This window comes from Daucus carota, chromosome 6, assembly GCF_001625215.2.
Source record: "Daucus carota subsp. sativus chromosome 6, DH1 v3.0, whole genome shotgun sequence".
Classification (NCBI taxonomy): domain Eukaryota; kingdom Viridiplantae; phylum Streptophyta; class Magnoliopsida; order Apiales; family Apiaceae; genus Daucus; species Daucus carota.
Window position 1 is genome coordinate 31,010,614 of NC_030386.2, and position 14,638 is coordinate 31,025,251.

Here is a 14,638-nt window from a genome sequence, read left to right on the forward strand (position 1 = left end):
ATATGTCATCAATTTTTATCCCATATGTTGATTATAATTATTTTATGTGATGACGTCTTATTCTTATATTTATTTCCTCCAAATTATTAAATATCTCAGAATATGTGATGACGTAAAATAACTATTTAGATTATAATATTTTCCTTGACTATATATTTAATTTGTATTAAATAGACTATATATACTGACATTTGTAATGCTATTAAAGAAAACTCTATTTGGTAGAATGTATGTCAAAAAACTATGAGTTACCACATAATCTATCTCTGCTCGTTGCATCTCGAGAATTATAAAGAATAGCTAAATTCATAACATCAACATAAATATTACTAACAGAGTCAATAAAGAGTGCAACACATATTAACCTGCATCTACACTTGGTATGTTGTAAAAAACCTCCTGAAAAACAACATTTGAGGTAATATCAGTAGTCTTGCCTTCGTCATTAACCACCAGAATATGAAGTCCAGAAGCAGAAGTAACTCTAGAAACTGCAACATATAACTGTCCATGACAAAATACTGGTCTTGGTAAGAAAATCCCTACTTTATCAAGTGACTGTCCTTGGCTTTTGTTTATGGTCATAGCAAAACATATCTGAAGAGGAAATTGAGTTCTCTTGAAATCAAATGGCCATGGTGTCTCGGTAGGTATCATCTCAATACGTGGTATTAGATGCTTAGTACCAATGTGTGAACCACACATTATTTCACATTCAATGCTGTTCTTCTTACAACCCGTGACAATCATCCGAGTACCATTGCATAGCCCATTAATTTGGTTCAGATTTCTCATCAGCATCACTGGAGTTCCTATCTTGATTTTGAGCTCATGTTTAGGAATACATGGCATGTTCAGAGAGTTCAAATATTCCACCGGGAATGATTCATCAAACTCATTTTCCTCCGGGCCTTTATCCTCCAAGGAGTCCTGACTAAAATATGTGTGTACATCCCCTGGCAACTTATCAAGAATGGCAGAATTGATGTCATCTACCACAGCATTTGTAGGAGTGAGAATGGCGCGAGAACTAAGGTAGTGCCGAGAAAACATGTTTTCAGAGAAGGACGGATATATAATTTCAATCAAATCTTGAACAGGTGTGTCATGTGAGTGGACAACGTGTTGCTCAGGTAATTTGAATAACACCTCGGAAATGTGTTCCTTTATTCGAATTGGATCTACTTTTCCATCGCCAATCTGGAGCTGCCATTCACTAAATTCTTTTATCATCTGGTTATGCTCAGGACTATTCCCAGCATGCAATCGCATGTTCTGAAATAGAAGGAACACCTGGCAGTGATCCCATAGTTTAGATTTATTCAAAGCTGCTGCAATGATTTCTGCTCTCGAAGCTTTTGGAATAACAGGCAAAATCTGACGGAAATCCCCACCAAACACTACAGTTATTCCACCAAATGGTTTTTTGGCTCTTTCAGGATCAACGGCAGACATAATGTCCCGTAAAGTACGATCAACACACTCAAAAGCATAGCGGTGTTGCATAGGCGCCTCATCCCAAATAATCAAATCGGTGAGTTTGATTAATTCAGCAAGGTCAGTACCATGTTTAATGCCAGCACAGGAGTATTGATCAAGCTTTATAGGTATATGGAAGCGAGAGTGTGCAGTCCTCCCACCTGGGAGCAGTGTCGCTGCAATCCCTGAAGAAGCAACAGGGATTACAATTCGACGTTCTGAACGAAGGTAAGCTATCACTGTTTGCCAAAGAAAAGTCTTGCCGCATCCACCACTTCCGTGTACAAAGAATAATCCACCCTTCTTTGCGAGCACAGAATCAATGACTGAATTATATACACACCTCTGGCCTGAATTTAACTTCTGGTAGTTAGCATCGTGAACCTCCTTCATCTCTCTAACATTGTATGATGTCTCCTCTATGATAAGCCTATTCAAATCAGCATTTCTGTAGTTATCTGTTGGGAAAGGCAGGTCTGGGAAGTCTTTCAAACTCTTTCCAATATCATTAAACAATTTTTCAATTTCTGCAAGGACAACCAATCAAATCCAGAGGAAGGGGTAAATAAATGATTAGGAACAGAATGTGATATGAAAAAAGAATTCAAAACCTAACCAAAAAAGTGGGGACCAATCTTCATAGATGCAACTCATAATTATAAACTCTTAATTATAATAGGGGGAATTATAGCAAGGTACTAAAATGCCAAATAAAAATATTGTTTAATTCTAAAAATATGCTCTGCAAAATTACATGATACTATATATATATTGGTCATTTGTAGCTCTAAAACATAATTGGTATCATGAAGTTGAAATTTTACTATTTATATTATTTTTCATATTAGATTTTGACGCACACACACGTATACAATCCCATTTGAAGGTGGCTATTAAATTAAAAAAAAAAAAAGAAGAAGAAGAGTTGATCAGGTAACCTACAGCAAAAGAGGAACTAAACTGATAAAGAAATCTGAGTTTAGAAGTCTGGCTCTGGGGTTGTTTTTTTGGGGCTTTTAATGTATTTAATAGTGTTCTGGTAAATGTTTGTTGGTCAAATGTCATTAGTCATACTCAGAATGAGCAAAACCACATAAATATTTAATATATCTCAAAACAGGTTATCAAAAAAATAGACCTGAAATCACACCATATAGTATGCAGTTTCTGAATCAAGGCAAGCACTATAATTATAAAAGAAAACACAGGCCTATCTAACATAACAGGTAGGAACAATAACAACAATGCAGTAACCAAATTGAAATAATTAGTCTCTAGTAACTGTGAGGAGCTTAAATAAGAAGAATAACAATTAGAATATCACAACAACTATGTGGCTGCGCATACCTAGCAGTTAAAAAGAAAGAATGAACAACTCAAACAACACCACATATATTATCAAAAAATTAAATCTACAAATGAATTAAACCATGGCATTAAAAACAATACAGACAGCTGAGTAAAGAACCGGTGATAAAAAATAAAAAAGCCTGAAATGTAACTGTATTGTGTTAAGACTCTAGATGAAGGTGGATGTTAAATTCAAACGAAATGAGTGTCTATATGGCTGGTATTTTCAGAAGTAACATGAAAGCAGCAACATGTGCATTGAAAAGACACAAATGAGTGGTCTGCTCCAAGGTGTGTGGTGCTAAAATTATTCATACCAACTATGACATGTTTGAACAACTATTTATAGCTGAGTAAAAACTAAAATACCTGCTAGAGTGTAATTATGTATGTCAACTTCGGGTAGTTCAAGATCATTGATACCAGTTGTGCTCCTTTGCTTCCTCAGAATATCTTCCGACATACATTTCCAGTGTCGAGTCCATAATAAAAGTGGATCAGCAACAGTATTATGTGCCAAAATATTCACAAACATTTCACGTAATTGATGAGGGAAGGCTGAGTGAGAGTTTTCGGACAATGCCTCATGCCACTGGTTGTCGTCTTGTAAAAGACCCATAGCACCACATGCCTCCTTAAAAGTGTCATACACAACACCATCGACCGTCCGTATGTCCTCAAATCCTAAACAGCCCTTTTTCCGCATCAGCAACATTCTGAGATAGAGCAAATCACCGGCTGTAGCATGAACCTCCGACAGCCTCCCAACTACATCACCCCTCTGTCTATACTTCCACTTGCACTCTTTGGGAAGCCATGTAAAATAACTCGGAAATTCATTATACGTGTAGTTTTTAGCATCCGGCAGTAGTTTGTTTGCTAAGAACCAAGCTTCCAGTTTGGATCTTTTAGAATCAGCACGATGACAAACATTCTGCAAAGATTCTCCTGTTTTGAAGCTAACATACTTGCTATCTGGCAAATGGATGGGTAATCGGTCAACAGATGGCCATCGAGAATGAATGCCAAAGCCTAAAATTCTCCAAGCTGCTTCAGAAGCTGAAACGTAACGCCCATCAAGATAATGCCTAACCTCATCAAAAATCTTTCCTTTTCGTTCTTGACAATCAACTGCACTTGATTTATCATTTTTTCGCTTTAGAAGCATGGTAGCAGTATCATGTCCTTTGAGACAATATTTGAACAGGTACTTCAAGGAGCGGGAATTATTGCATATCTCTAAGTTTATATGGCATTGGAAACGAAGCAGTAGTTCCCTATTATACGGGACAACAAACCTATTGTTGAGAAGCACACCCTTCCTCTTAACTGTCTTGCCTGTGTCTCGACGCCGATAATTAGGAAACCCACATTCATCGAAACATGTTACTCCATTAAACCTGTGTAGCAAATTTAGATAAAGGTGAGGCAATCATACAGGTATAACGTTTTAAAAAGATAACTAAAGTCACTATGACTGCATGTGCATTTTCATCGTTTGTACCTTTTTGGGAAGTGACGTCCACATTTATCATTAACCATGCATGGGGAGTAAGAAGTGTCTTTCCCACACGGACCATGAATCATATAATTTTTCACTGCCTGATAACAAATAGGATCTGACTCTTCATCTGGAATTTCTGCACTCACTAATTTGTCAATCTGTTCAGCCGTCTTAGGCTTGTCTTTGTCGTCTAGCCATACCAACATATGAGCATGTGGCAACCCACGCTTCTGGAATTCAATTACATGCATCACTGTCATATAATTAAAAAAAACAAAATATTAGCATTTGGATAAAATAGCATTATAAAAGAAGGAAAAAAAATTCAGATTTTAGAAAGCACTTAACACCCAATACAACGGCCAAAGAAATGCTTCTTTTTTATGAGGTCGATTAGCTGGTCAAGTTTCATTTTAAATACACGTGCAACAACATCTGGAGCATCTGCAACATTTACTCCAGGCAAGTGCTTCATCATTTCTGTAATCTCAGGCCATTTTGAATTTGTTGTCATTGTTAAGAAAAGAGATGGATGGCCAATACTGCGACACAGTGCAAGCGAATCTTTAAAATACTGAGACATATACCGCTTGGAACCTGTAAAAGATGCCGGAAGTATCACACATTTTCCAACATGTGAAGGATCATTATCTCCCCTACGCACTGCATCACGTACAGAGTTGTAGAGGTCAGAACGAATAGTGGTTTGGTTTCGAGATATCCAATCCAGTCTATACTGCTCCATGGCTGTAAAAGCATCAACCACATATTGTTGCCACAACCTTCCACCAAGATGCGGAGTCAATCCTATATTGAAAACAAAGGACGATCACCAATAGGAACGGTTATATAAAATACAGCTTTGATGATTAATATTTGTTAAGAATTTGTGACAGTGCAATGGTAGGAGGAATAAAAAAGAACCTTCATTTGTCCGTATCATCAATTTATAGGAATAATACTCTTTCATTGTAACATGCTCTCTGAACTTTCGATCACCTTCTGTCTCATCATTATCAGCTGGTTCTGGTCTTCTTTTCTTGCAATTTTTCAATGGAATTTCAGTGTGGTATCCATCATCTCCTTGTGGAAATAAAAGGGGAAATTGAAGCTGCATAAAATAAGCATCTGTTTCGAATACCCGCTTTAGATATCCTTGGTTGGTTTGGCATACAGTGTCTCTACATCCAGCCGTGTCTGCAGTAGCATTAACAATCAAACCTGCAACCTCATTGGATGGACCTATAATGTTCGGACGACCATTTTCTGCCTGTGATGATATAAGTACCAGTTTGAAGTCTTCTTGTTCATTACTTTTGAATCTCCTCTGGGCAGTGCGAAAATAACTAACCAGCTTATTATTTTCGTCAAGCATCCGTGTGAGACTGTCAACTATGTCTAGATCAACATCATCGACCTTTGCTCCAACAGCACCAATCCTGTTAGATTGCTCATTATCAGTGTCATAAATGTATAGCTGACAAAACTTTGGTTTTTCCCCTTCATCAGGAATGAGGCTTCCAATAAAATGAAGATTCTGTCCTCTGATCTTGAAACAGAACGGCGCTCCACCTCTATTTATTTTATGGTCTATTTTCCCACCACTTGAACACATTGCAAACATACAATTATACACCCGGATGTTCTTACGAAAATGAGTTGATTTGGGACCTCCATAGAGTAAAGAAGCTAGAGGCTCTGGAGCATGCTTCTCAGGGGGGAGAACAACTTGGCCACTCTTACAACACAAAGAGAAAGTTGGAGCTGCATTCGGATTTGATTTATTGTTGCGCTCCATATCCCACATTATTCCGTTACATTGTCGGCAAATAGCATTTGGAGGACCGAGGTTGGCATAGCCTTGCCACATATCAGGATTAGAATCCTCAGTCGCATCCTCACCTGTACAGAAAATGAGTTGGTATGTAAGACTATTTTACAATACATGAATTAATTTGAAACTACTTATAACAAACACAGTACCTTCATCATACAGATTATCATGCTCTGTATCATCAGCTGCATCGTCAAAATCCCGGGAGAGATCCTTAACACCAGACGTAGACGCGCCACTACTTGGCCGGAAAGGTCTGCTAGACTCTGCAAGATAACAACCAAACAGATTGATTGGCTACATACTGTTCTGTTGCGAATAAATATGACTGCATGTATACATCTAGTATATAAATCAAAATTGATTAAGATATGTAGAGGCTGAGGTCCTTGTGCAATGGTGCTTAAAATACCTGATTCGTGTAGCCGGGACAACACATAAGACGATGCGAAAGTAGAACTTGAATTCTCAGACGTGTTGTGAGGAGCATGCCTGTTTGTGCTGTGCAAGTGAGGAACACTTGTCTGGTAGGTTACAGTGCTACCGGGAGTCCTGCAATCTTTATATAGAATGAAGATTTAATTAGCAACTTGTCATATAGTTTGACATCATAACACACTACTAACCGGCAGTAGTTGGAGACTTGTGAGTAGCTCCCTGTGTGCATGGTGTATTAATGTCATCTGCATGTGAATCCATAAACAATGAGTGTACTACTGAGAAGGAAACGTAAATATGTATTAACGCGGGAAGTTGAATTAATACCATCCATTGCAGTTGCCTGAGTACCTGTTTTATTGCCATCTTCATTACCAAACCTCTGCGCCAATAATTTTTCAATTCCTAGACCTCTGGTTCTTGGTTTCTTTGCTGCAAAATTAAACAGTAGGTAAGATTGTTGGAATTGAAATTATGAGGAAAGCGAAAGGCAATATAATTACCAGCCTTCGGCGCTTTGTTAAGATCAATCACTGATTCTTGGGAATTTATTATTTTGTTAACCCCTGGACCACGACGTCGCGGCTTTGAAACTGCACATGCATAAAAATAAAAAAAATACACATAAGCACATGTATTACATGCCAGTTCAAGCATCACCAACCATGCGAAAAGGCTGTAGTGTAGCTAATACCATCCTTTTTTACTGAGTCTTTTTTTGATACAACTGGAGCATCAACAGCAAGCATGTGCGAATACAACTTTGAAACTGCAGGACCTCTTCCTCTACGTCTGGGAGCTGCGCGTGAAATTGTCTCATTTTGGAAATAAATTATAGGTCATTAGACTTTTACAATTATGTACTGAACAGCAGACATGGTGCACGTGGAGTATGATAACTTACCCTCAGAATTACCACATCCATCAATATATAATTGTGTGTTCTCATGGCCACTACTTTTGACAACATTTTCTTTTGGTTGATTATAATGAGCAGGAGCATACTGGCCGACACCTGAAAGAAGCATGGTATCGTAAAATACAATTAAAGTTGATGATATTTAAGAGGAGAGTGACGATGAAAAGTGCTTTTGTTACTTCCAGATAAAGAGTTTTGTGTGACACATGGCTGCGTTTGATTGAACCCCGGGACGTGCTGCTGAGTTGACAAAGGGATGTTCAGAGCAGGCGCATTGATGTCAAGAGATCGGAGAGGTTGCCTTTCGGTAAAAACTTTATCTGATAAATCCGGAAAAAAAAAGTCAGATAACTTTATTCCAGATATGAACCCAGTCAACAAACAGAGGTATGCTTAATATTTAATGCATGTATATTCTGTGTATTGCTCCAAGAATCATGACCACTATGCACAGACATGAGAATACAGGAGGTGCTATTGTATCTATAGCCATGGCAGCAAATAATCTTTGCAAATTGCCAGTGTTTGCCACTGGATCATCTTCTGTCTATTTTCTACTTTTAAAAGGTGAAAACAGCTCTCTCAAAACCTGGTGGTTATCTTTTATATCATTTTATAAAAAGATTAACAAAGAGTATCTTTTATATCATTTTATAAAAAGATTAACAAAGAGCAAGTACATTAATCTAATCAAAAATTAACAAAGTAACAAAATAGACTAAAGAGGCAAGTTTGAAATTTAACCCATTGGGATTAAGTAGCTACTGATAAGGTACTAAAGAGGCAGTGTGACCATGTTATATGCAAAGTACTAAGGTAGGTATACACATGTAAGCTCTGGTTTTTTATGCTTTGGAGAAAACTTAAAAAAGTGACATACCAGCATTTGTATTAGCATTGTTCCTTGTGTTGACATTTGAAGGCATCGTTGAAAGCATCCTCTTGTGCAAGAATTCATCGAGTGCTGTTCCACCGCTGCGACGTTTAACGGCTACCAAATGCGAGATGCAAATCATCAACAACGGGGAGATCAAGTTTGACAATGGGGAGTAAAGAACTGTATACCTGCCTCGTAGTATGGATCACCCGTCCGAACTACTCGCTTGCGTCCTGTAAGTCGTCGTTGTTAAATCCATGTTTTTATGATACAGAGCATAACCAAGTTCCATATTAATTAAGTACCAAGAACATACCTGCCAATTCACTTTCTGTAGAACGTGCCGAGTCTTTTTCGTCGAGCACCATATCTGCACAGAAGGAACGTCAGTAATGATCACACAAACATTACAATGATCCACGCTTTTTAGGTGCATAGTTGACCTTGGACAGGATGCATACCGACAAAGAAAGAAGGTGTAGAATTGCAGGTTAAACTAAAACTACCTGTCGATCGGGAAGGATTTCTGCGTGGAGATGGTGGCTGGTCCATTGATCATAACAGTTGAGAGTGGTTACAACATATTTGAATTTGAATTTTAGTGAAGATATGAGCGTGGGAATAGGATCCTGAGTTATGCTGCGTGCGGAAGTAAACAACTGCACCGGGTCGAGGCATCTGGTTATTTTAAAACGGGTAAATTAAATGGGTAAAATGAGGCCCTATTCTAGCATGCATTAAGAATATATGGATATGGATATGGATATGGATACGGTAATCCTAATGCAGACAGGTTGACCTTTTTATATTTGAACCATATTTATTTTAATATTATCTTTGTAATATTGCTTTGAAAAAAAAAAATTCTTTGTAATATTATATGAAGAAATTTAATTGTTTCAGAAAAATTATATAAAAATAATTTTGTGAAATATAAAATTATTACATAAATAACCAACAAGTTTAGAAAGTCAAGAATGAAATTGTGTTTAGAAAATAATATTGCCGTTGAGTAAAACTTATGTGTATAATAATAATAATTTTATTAAAAACTGTGTCTAAAAATAACTAAAGGGGGAAAAAAATGAAATTACGCTCACATTGCACCTGCATCAGTGTAGACAATGTTCAGCAATAACAACAGCATCTCAATCAATGTCTCCGACGAAGACTCCGACAATCACGCCGAGAAGTTGCGTCTCCGAGCCAGACGCAAACGCAAGAAATCTGCGCCACGTGGCACCTGTAAATTACTCTCCCGCCTTCTCCGTCGCTGGTGGCCGGTGTTTCTCTTCCTTCCGGCCGCCGGACTTCTCGTTTTCGAGGCCTCTAGTTTAGGTCGCAAGCACACTCCTTCAATTAACTCGAATATCGCGACTCAGAAAACGCACGAGTTGATTACAGAGAAAAAATCGCAGACGAATTTGAATCGGTTAGATCCAACTACTCGAGTTGTTGCCGGTGTTAGAGAACGTAAGTATATCAATTATGACTCAGATCTTTCACATTTGTATAATTGTATTGTATTATTGGTTGAGATTTATTACTAATTTATTTTGGATAGCTAGTGATTCATATAGCTGAATCTGACGATTTCATGCGAATCCCAGTGATTTATGCGACTGTATATTCTGATTTTTTCTTAATTGTCGGCATTGTTTAACTATAAACTCTATATAAATCTGTTATTTGATCGATGGAAGTGAAGTTATTAATACTATTGTCGGTGATAGTATTATGGAGTATGCATGAAAGTTAAAGAGTAATGTTGTTCGATTTATTTTATTTGTTTATGAATTATCATATTGCAGTTCGAGCTTCAGTACATGGTAACATAGATTTGAGGAAACATAACTTGAATTCTATAGTAAAATCAAATATGAGGTTGACTGAATAAAACTATGTTTATATATGCTCTGTAATACCCTAGTAAGAACCATGAGAATTTTACTAAGCGAATAAGTATTAAATTAACCTCACACTGAATAGTAAAAGGCATACTGACTTATAAGATACTTAATGGTTTTATGAACTGAATTTGAACTTTGGAGTATCTAATGATATGTTGCCGAACTTTTAACATTGTGTTGGACAACAGTGGAAAGAGGAGTTTAGCTATAAGTCTCTTCCATAAAACATTTCCATTTATGATATGTGATGATTTTGATTTTTTTTTTTAAAATTAATAATAGACCTTAATGGATCATATCAGGTTGTTTGAAGCTTCTTCCGCAGGAAGAACTTCAACGGTTGGAAATCCCAGTTAAAAAGGTGTTTGTCGATCCTATCAAAAAATTGACATACATATCGGAAAGCGATACACCTGATAATGTTCAAACTCGTCAGCCGATGGATACCTCAAGATTTAATCTGTTCACTGGAAACCAATCTTTTGAGCAAAGAGAGCATTCTTTTAAAATTGTATGTTTAGCTTCTTGGTCTTCTTTTTCCTTTATCAAGTTGGAATTCCTATGGAAATAGATACTTGCAATGAATGTTCTTCTTGATCTTACTGCAATTTGATCTTTCTTTGCATGATCAGTTATATTAGTCCATTCTTATGCTTGTCCACAGCTTTGGCTTTGATGCTGCTTCAATATATGCTACTTATTTCTGTATCCATTGGAATTATTGTTATATATTGTTGTTTCTCATTACATAATTATCACAGGTGAATGAAATGTCCAGGGTGCATTGTGGTTTCTATAGTAAGGATGGTGGGTTTATAATCTCTGACGATGACAAAAGTTTCATGCAAACATGCAAAGTAGTTGTATCTACTTGCACTTTTGGTGGCGGAGATGACCTTTATCAACCTATTGGAATGTCAGAGTCATCACTTCAGAGGGTATTAATAGTGTTGCAGTGGTTTTTCTTGCTGAAGTTGCCTGACTTATTAATTTGCTAAACAACGGGTATAATGCAGGTTTGCTATGTGGCATTTTGGGATGAAATCACACTGGCTGCACAAGAAGTAGCAGGGCACAAAGTTGGCAAGGACCACTTCATTGGAAAGTGGCGCATCGTGTTAGTTCAAAATCTTCCTTTCAGTGACCAGAGGTTGAATGGTAAAATCCCAAAGGTAAAAAGATGTTGAGGAATTTCAGTTTTTTTACAAACATATTTACATGGTCCTGTCAGTTTACCCACTTTATAAAACAAATTTCTAATCTTCCTGCTAATTAGAAAAGTCACCAATCATACATGGAAATGGCATATCTTTTTGGGTAAGTAAGGGCCAAATAATTCTGCAAATATTGGTACTAAGGTGTTTGCTAAAGAAAAAACCTACATAGTTCTCAGACCACATTTTGTGTATTGACCAACAAACCCTTGGGATACAATTTCAATCTCCTTTTTTCTGCTAAGTAATACAGTTTCATTCTTCTTTTTTATTCAAGAGTAACTTTCTTCATGCCTTTTTGACCAGATGCTGGCTCATCGTCTCTTTCCTCAAGCAAGCTATTCTATCTGGGTAGACTCAAAATCTCAGTTTAGGAGGGATCCTCTCGGTGTGCTGGAAGCTCTTCTTTGGCGTTCGAATTCTATACTTGCAATATCGGAACATGGAGCTAGAAGTAGTGTTTATGATGAGGCAAAGGCTGTTGTAAAAAAAAACAAAGCCACCCCCGAAGAAGTGGAGATACAACTGTCTCAATACCGCCTAGATGGCCTTCCAGAAGATAAGAGGTTTAATGGAAAAAAAGGTATGCTTCCAACTCAGTTCTGTTGGTCTATTAAAAGCAACATGATAGAATCGACAGTCAGAAACTCATCCGCTATCTATCTGTGCAGCTCTCTCTGAGGCCTCAATAATTGTACGGGAACACACACCATCAACTAATCTGTTCATGTGCCTTTGGTTTAATGAAGCGGTTCGTTTCACTTCTCGTGATCAACTGAGTTTTCCATATGTTCTCTGGCGGTTGAAAGTGTTGAAGAATATTAATATGTTCCCTGTTTGCACTCGGAAAGATCTTGTTAATAGCATGGGACACATAAGGAAGGCCAAGCCTCTAGTAACTTAACATGTTTGCATCGGTGCCATATTTTTATAATGAATCAGTGGATGGCCTCACAAGACAGGTATTGCTGGCATCAGGAGGCGAAGATATTGATTATGGTCATACAACAATATTTGACTGCATTTATTGAAGGGGCTTAAAAGCTTAGTGGAAGCAAACAACACCAGGTGCATCCGCCACCCACAGAAGATTATTGATAAAGGAAATATACCGGATTTTATCAGAAGGTAAATGCTTTACCGAAGCTATCTTTGCCGTTATGTAGTGCCCTTCCTTCTCTAATATCACTGCAGAAATCAATTGCAAACTATTTAATTTACAAGCTGTATGGTTATCAGGCAAACAAGTGTAGATGTAAACTTTGTATGTAAAGTTGTTAGCTTGTGCATAAGACGAAGACATCCTTTTTAGGGTTTGATGACAACTAGAAGTTAATTCTTGATGTTCACATTGTAAAAGGAAGCGTCATATGGACACACCACCAGTACAGCAGATTGTAGAATCCCATACAAGCTACAAGCTATTACAGCAAAAATGTTTCCTGAAATTATATGAGATGACATACATTGTTTGTTTGTCTTGATTCATTCGTTTAATTATTTATATTTGATGGGCTATAACACTGAAGGCTTGTAAGCTATTTTATGGATCCTGGATTAGTTAATTGTTGTCATTACTCAGATTTAGGAATGGCAGGTTTGCTATATTCTTTGTTCTCTCATTTTCTGCCCTCGAGAGTTTCCACAATGCAATTTCCAAGCGCCCATCAAGATCAAGTTGTGCCATGAAGAGTAGGGAACTGGCATGTTGTCAACTGTCAAGTGGCATTTGCCTACTTAGATGCAACACAAATTTACACAATAATATTCTAGATTCCCAAAATTAAGTCATTTTATATATCTTTTACATTATCATCCTCCGTTGACGACAATAGTTTGCTGAAGCTATATATACTTGACTGCTTTCTAGAACTTTTAATTTACATAGCAAAATCTTTCCAAATAAAACCCCTGGTTTTAGTCGAAGTATTGATACAAGAATTCACTGTTTTGTTCTATTTGGTAGATAATTTTTAAGAACTTCATATTAACTTTTACAAAATGTCTATCCATGACACTGCCCGAATTATAAACAATTTCAGTAATGATTGTTATGTCTTGAAACATCTAGTGGTTTAGGTGCAGTAGGTATACAAATGTATTTGGTGGCCAAAACATAAACTTAAACACTTGGCCGGTTACAAGTACTTATTCCAGAAATTATCTACAGAGCCTCATCGAAACCGGAAGTATGCTTCCAAAGATCATTTTTTGCACCGGGGTTCTTCTGGCCACGCTTATAGTTATACTCCTTGCAGTATTTTCTCCAGTAGTCCACAGAAAGCCAGTAAAGAATTCTACAAGCCCAGTGATGGCTTTTTCCTTGTACCTTCAACAACCTCAACTTTCAAGTTCCAATCCCCACACTGTGGCCTCACCAGATGCTGGAGCATTAATCTTTCATCGCACCCTCACTGTCGGTCCAGAGAAAACGTCACTGGTAGTCGGAAAAGCACAAGGCTTCATGATCCCTGTTGAACAATTCGCTCAGTCTGCGTTCAATCTTATTTATTTCACATTCGACACACCTGAATATTCAGGAAGCCTCAGCGTCCAGGCCAAGAATTTCGGCCACAAGGACAGAGATGAACTCGTAGTGGTAGGTGGCACGGGCTCTTTTGCTTTTGCACGCGGTATTGCAGTTTTTCAGCAGACAGAATTAGAAGAAGGTTCTGCATCCCATATAACATACAAAATCAAACTGAAACTAGAATATCCCGAATAATCTCGAAAAGTAAGGGGATAATCATCTAGACGGCATTTTTTTGTTGTAGTCCCTCCATTTTGAAATATAGATCGCTTGACTTCTAAGAAATGCAATATTGAGTTATTTAACGATTTTTACTTGTCAATAATATATCTTGTCATTCAATTGTCAGACTCTAAGAAAATATAAATTTATAGAAATTAAAAAATACTTAAATAAATACCATATTATATAAATAAATTCAAAAATAATAATTAAAAATAAATTTAGTTAAAATAACACATCTGAACTGGACAAGAGATGACAAACTAATAAAAAATATAAATGGAAATAATTTATGTGAAAGTGACTGTATTTTTTATAATTTCATGTAAAATTAGAATGTATATATTTATTATAATTTCAT

At 37.0% G+C, this 14,638-nt stretch overlaps 3 protein-coding genes across 3 annotated transcripts; 2 read left to right on the plus strand and 1 right to left on the minus strand.

Annotated features, from left to right (window-relative positions):
- Nucleotides 1-278: 278 nt before the first annotated feature.
- Nucleotides 279-9,099, minus strand: LOC108227793 (uncharacterized). Its single transcript, XM_017403135.2, has 17 exons — nucleotides 8,908-9,099; nucleotides 8,718-8,771; nucleotides 8,590-8,634; nucleotides 8,405-8,515; nucleotides 7,704-7,844; nucleotides 7,510-7,620; nucleotides 7,300-7,404; nucleotides 7,109-7,198; nucleotides 6,957-7,037; nucleotides 6,794-6,850; nucleotides 6,580-6,726; nucleotides 6,317-6,433; nucleotides 5,258-6,235; nucleotides 4,682-5,140; nucleotides 4,334-4,586; nucleotides 3,199-4,229; nucleotides 279-2,006 (listed from the first exon to the last, which is right to left on the minus strand). The coding sequence occupies exons 1-17, from the start codon at nucleotides 8,951-8,953 to the stop codon at nucleotides 361-363; spliced, it is 5,472 nt and encodes a 1,823-aa protein (XP_017258624.1). The 5' UTR covers nucleotides 8,954-9,099; the 3' UTR covers nucleotides 279-360.
- A 378-nt stretch (nucleotides 9,100-9,477) lies between these two features.
- On the plus strand, nucleotides 9,478-13,066 carry LOC108224688 (probable hexosyltransferase MUCI70). The gene is made up of 6 exons (XM_017399378.2): nucleotides 9,478-9,874; nucleotides 10,614-10,822; nucleotides 11,073-11,249; nucleotides 11,328-11,483; nucleotides 11,832-12,108; nucleotides 12,197-13,066. Exons 1-6 carry the CDS (start codon nucleotides 9,526-9,528, stop codon nucleotides 12,427-12,429), a joined length of 1,401 nt encoding a protein of 466 aa, XP_017254867.1. The 5' UTR covers nucleotides 9,478-9,525; the 3' UTR covers nucleotides 12,430-13,066.
- A 548-nt stretch (nucleotides 13,067-13,614) lies between these two features.
- On the plus strand, nucleotides 13,615-14,377 carry LOC108227035 (pterocarpan synthase 1). The gene has a single exon (XM_017402031.2). It carries the CDS (start codon nucleotides 13,717-13,719, stop codon nucleotides 14,248-14,250), a length of 534 nt encoding a protein of 177 aa, XP_017257520.1. The 5' UTR covers nucleotides 13,615-13,716; the 3' UTR covers nucleotides 14,251-14,377.
- Nucleotides 14,378-14,638: the final 261 nt, after the last annotated feature.

What these genes read in the sequence shown, in the direction of transcription:
- LOC108227793 (XM_017403135.2), bottom strand. Translation starts at nt 8,953, where the DNA reads ATGGACCAGCCACCATCTCCACGCAGAAATCCTTCCCGATCGACAG. An exon ending in ACAAAACTCTTTATCTGGAA is followed by an intron (nt 7,621 to 7,703) that starts GTAACAAAAGCA and finishes TGCTTCTTTCAG; the next exon opens with GTGTCGGCCAGTATGCTCCT. An exon ending in TGAAGATGGCAATAAAACAG is followed by an intron (nt 6,851 to 6,956) that starts GTACTCAGGCAA and finishes ATTCACATGCAG; the next exon opens with ATGACATTAATACACCATGC.
- LOC108224688 (XM_017399378.2), top strand. Translation starts at nt 9,526, where the DNA reads ATGTTCAGCAATAACAACAGCATCTCAATCAATGTCTCCGACGAAGAC. An exon ending in TGTTGCCGGTGTTAGAGAAC is followed by an intron (nt 9,875 to 10,613) that starts GTAAGTATATCA and finishes GGATCATATCAG; the next exon opens with GTTGTTTGAAGCTTCTTCCG. An exon ending in TGAATGGTAAAATCCCAAAG is followed by an intron (nt 11,484 to 11,831) that starts GTAAAAAGATGT and finishes CTTTTTGACCAG; the next exon opens with ATGCTGGCTCATCGTCTCTT.
- LOC108227035 (XM_017402031.2), top strand. Translation starts at nt 13,717, where the DNA reads ATGCTTCCAAAGATCATTTTTTGCACCGGGGTTCTTCTGGCCACGCTT.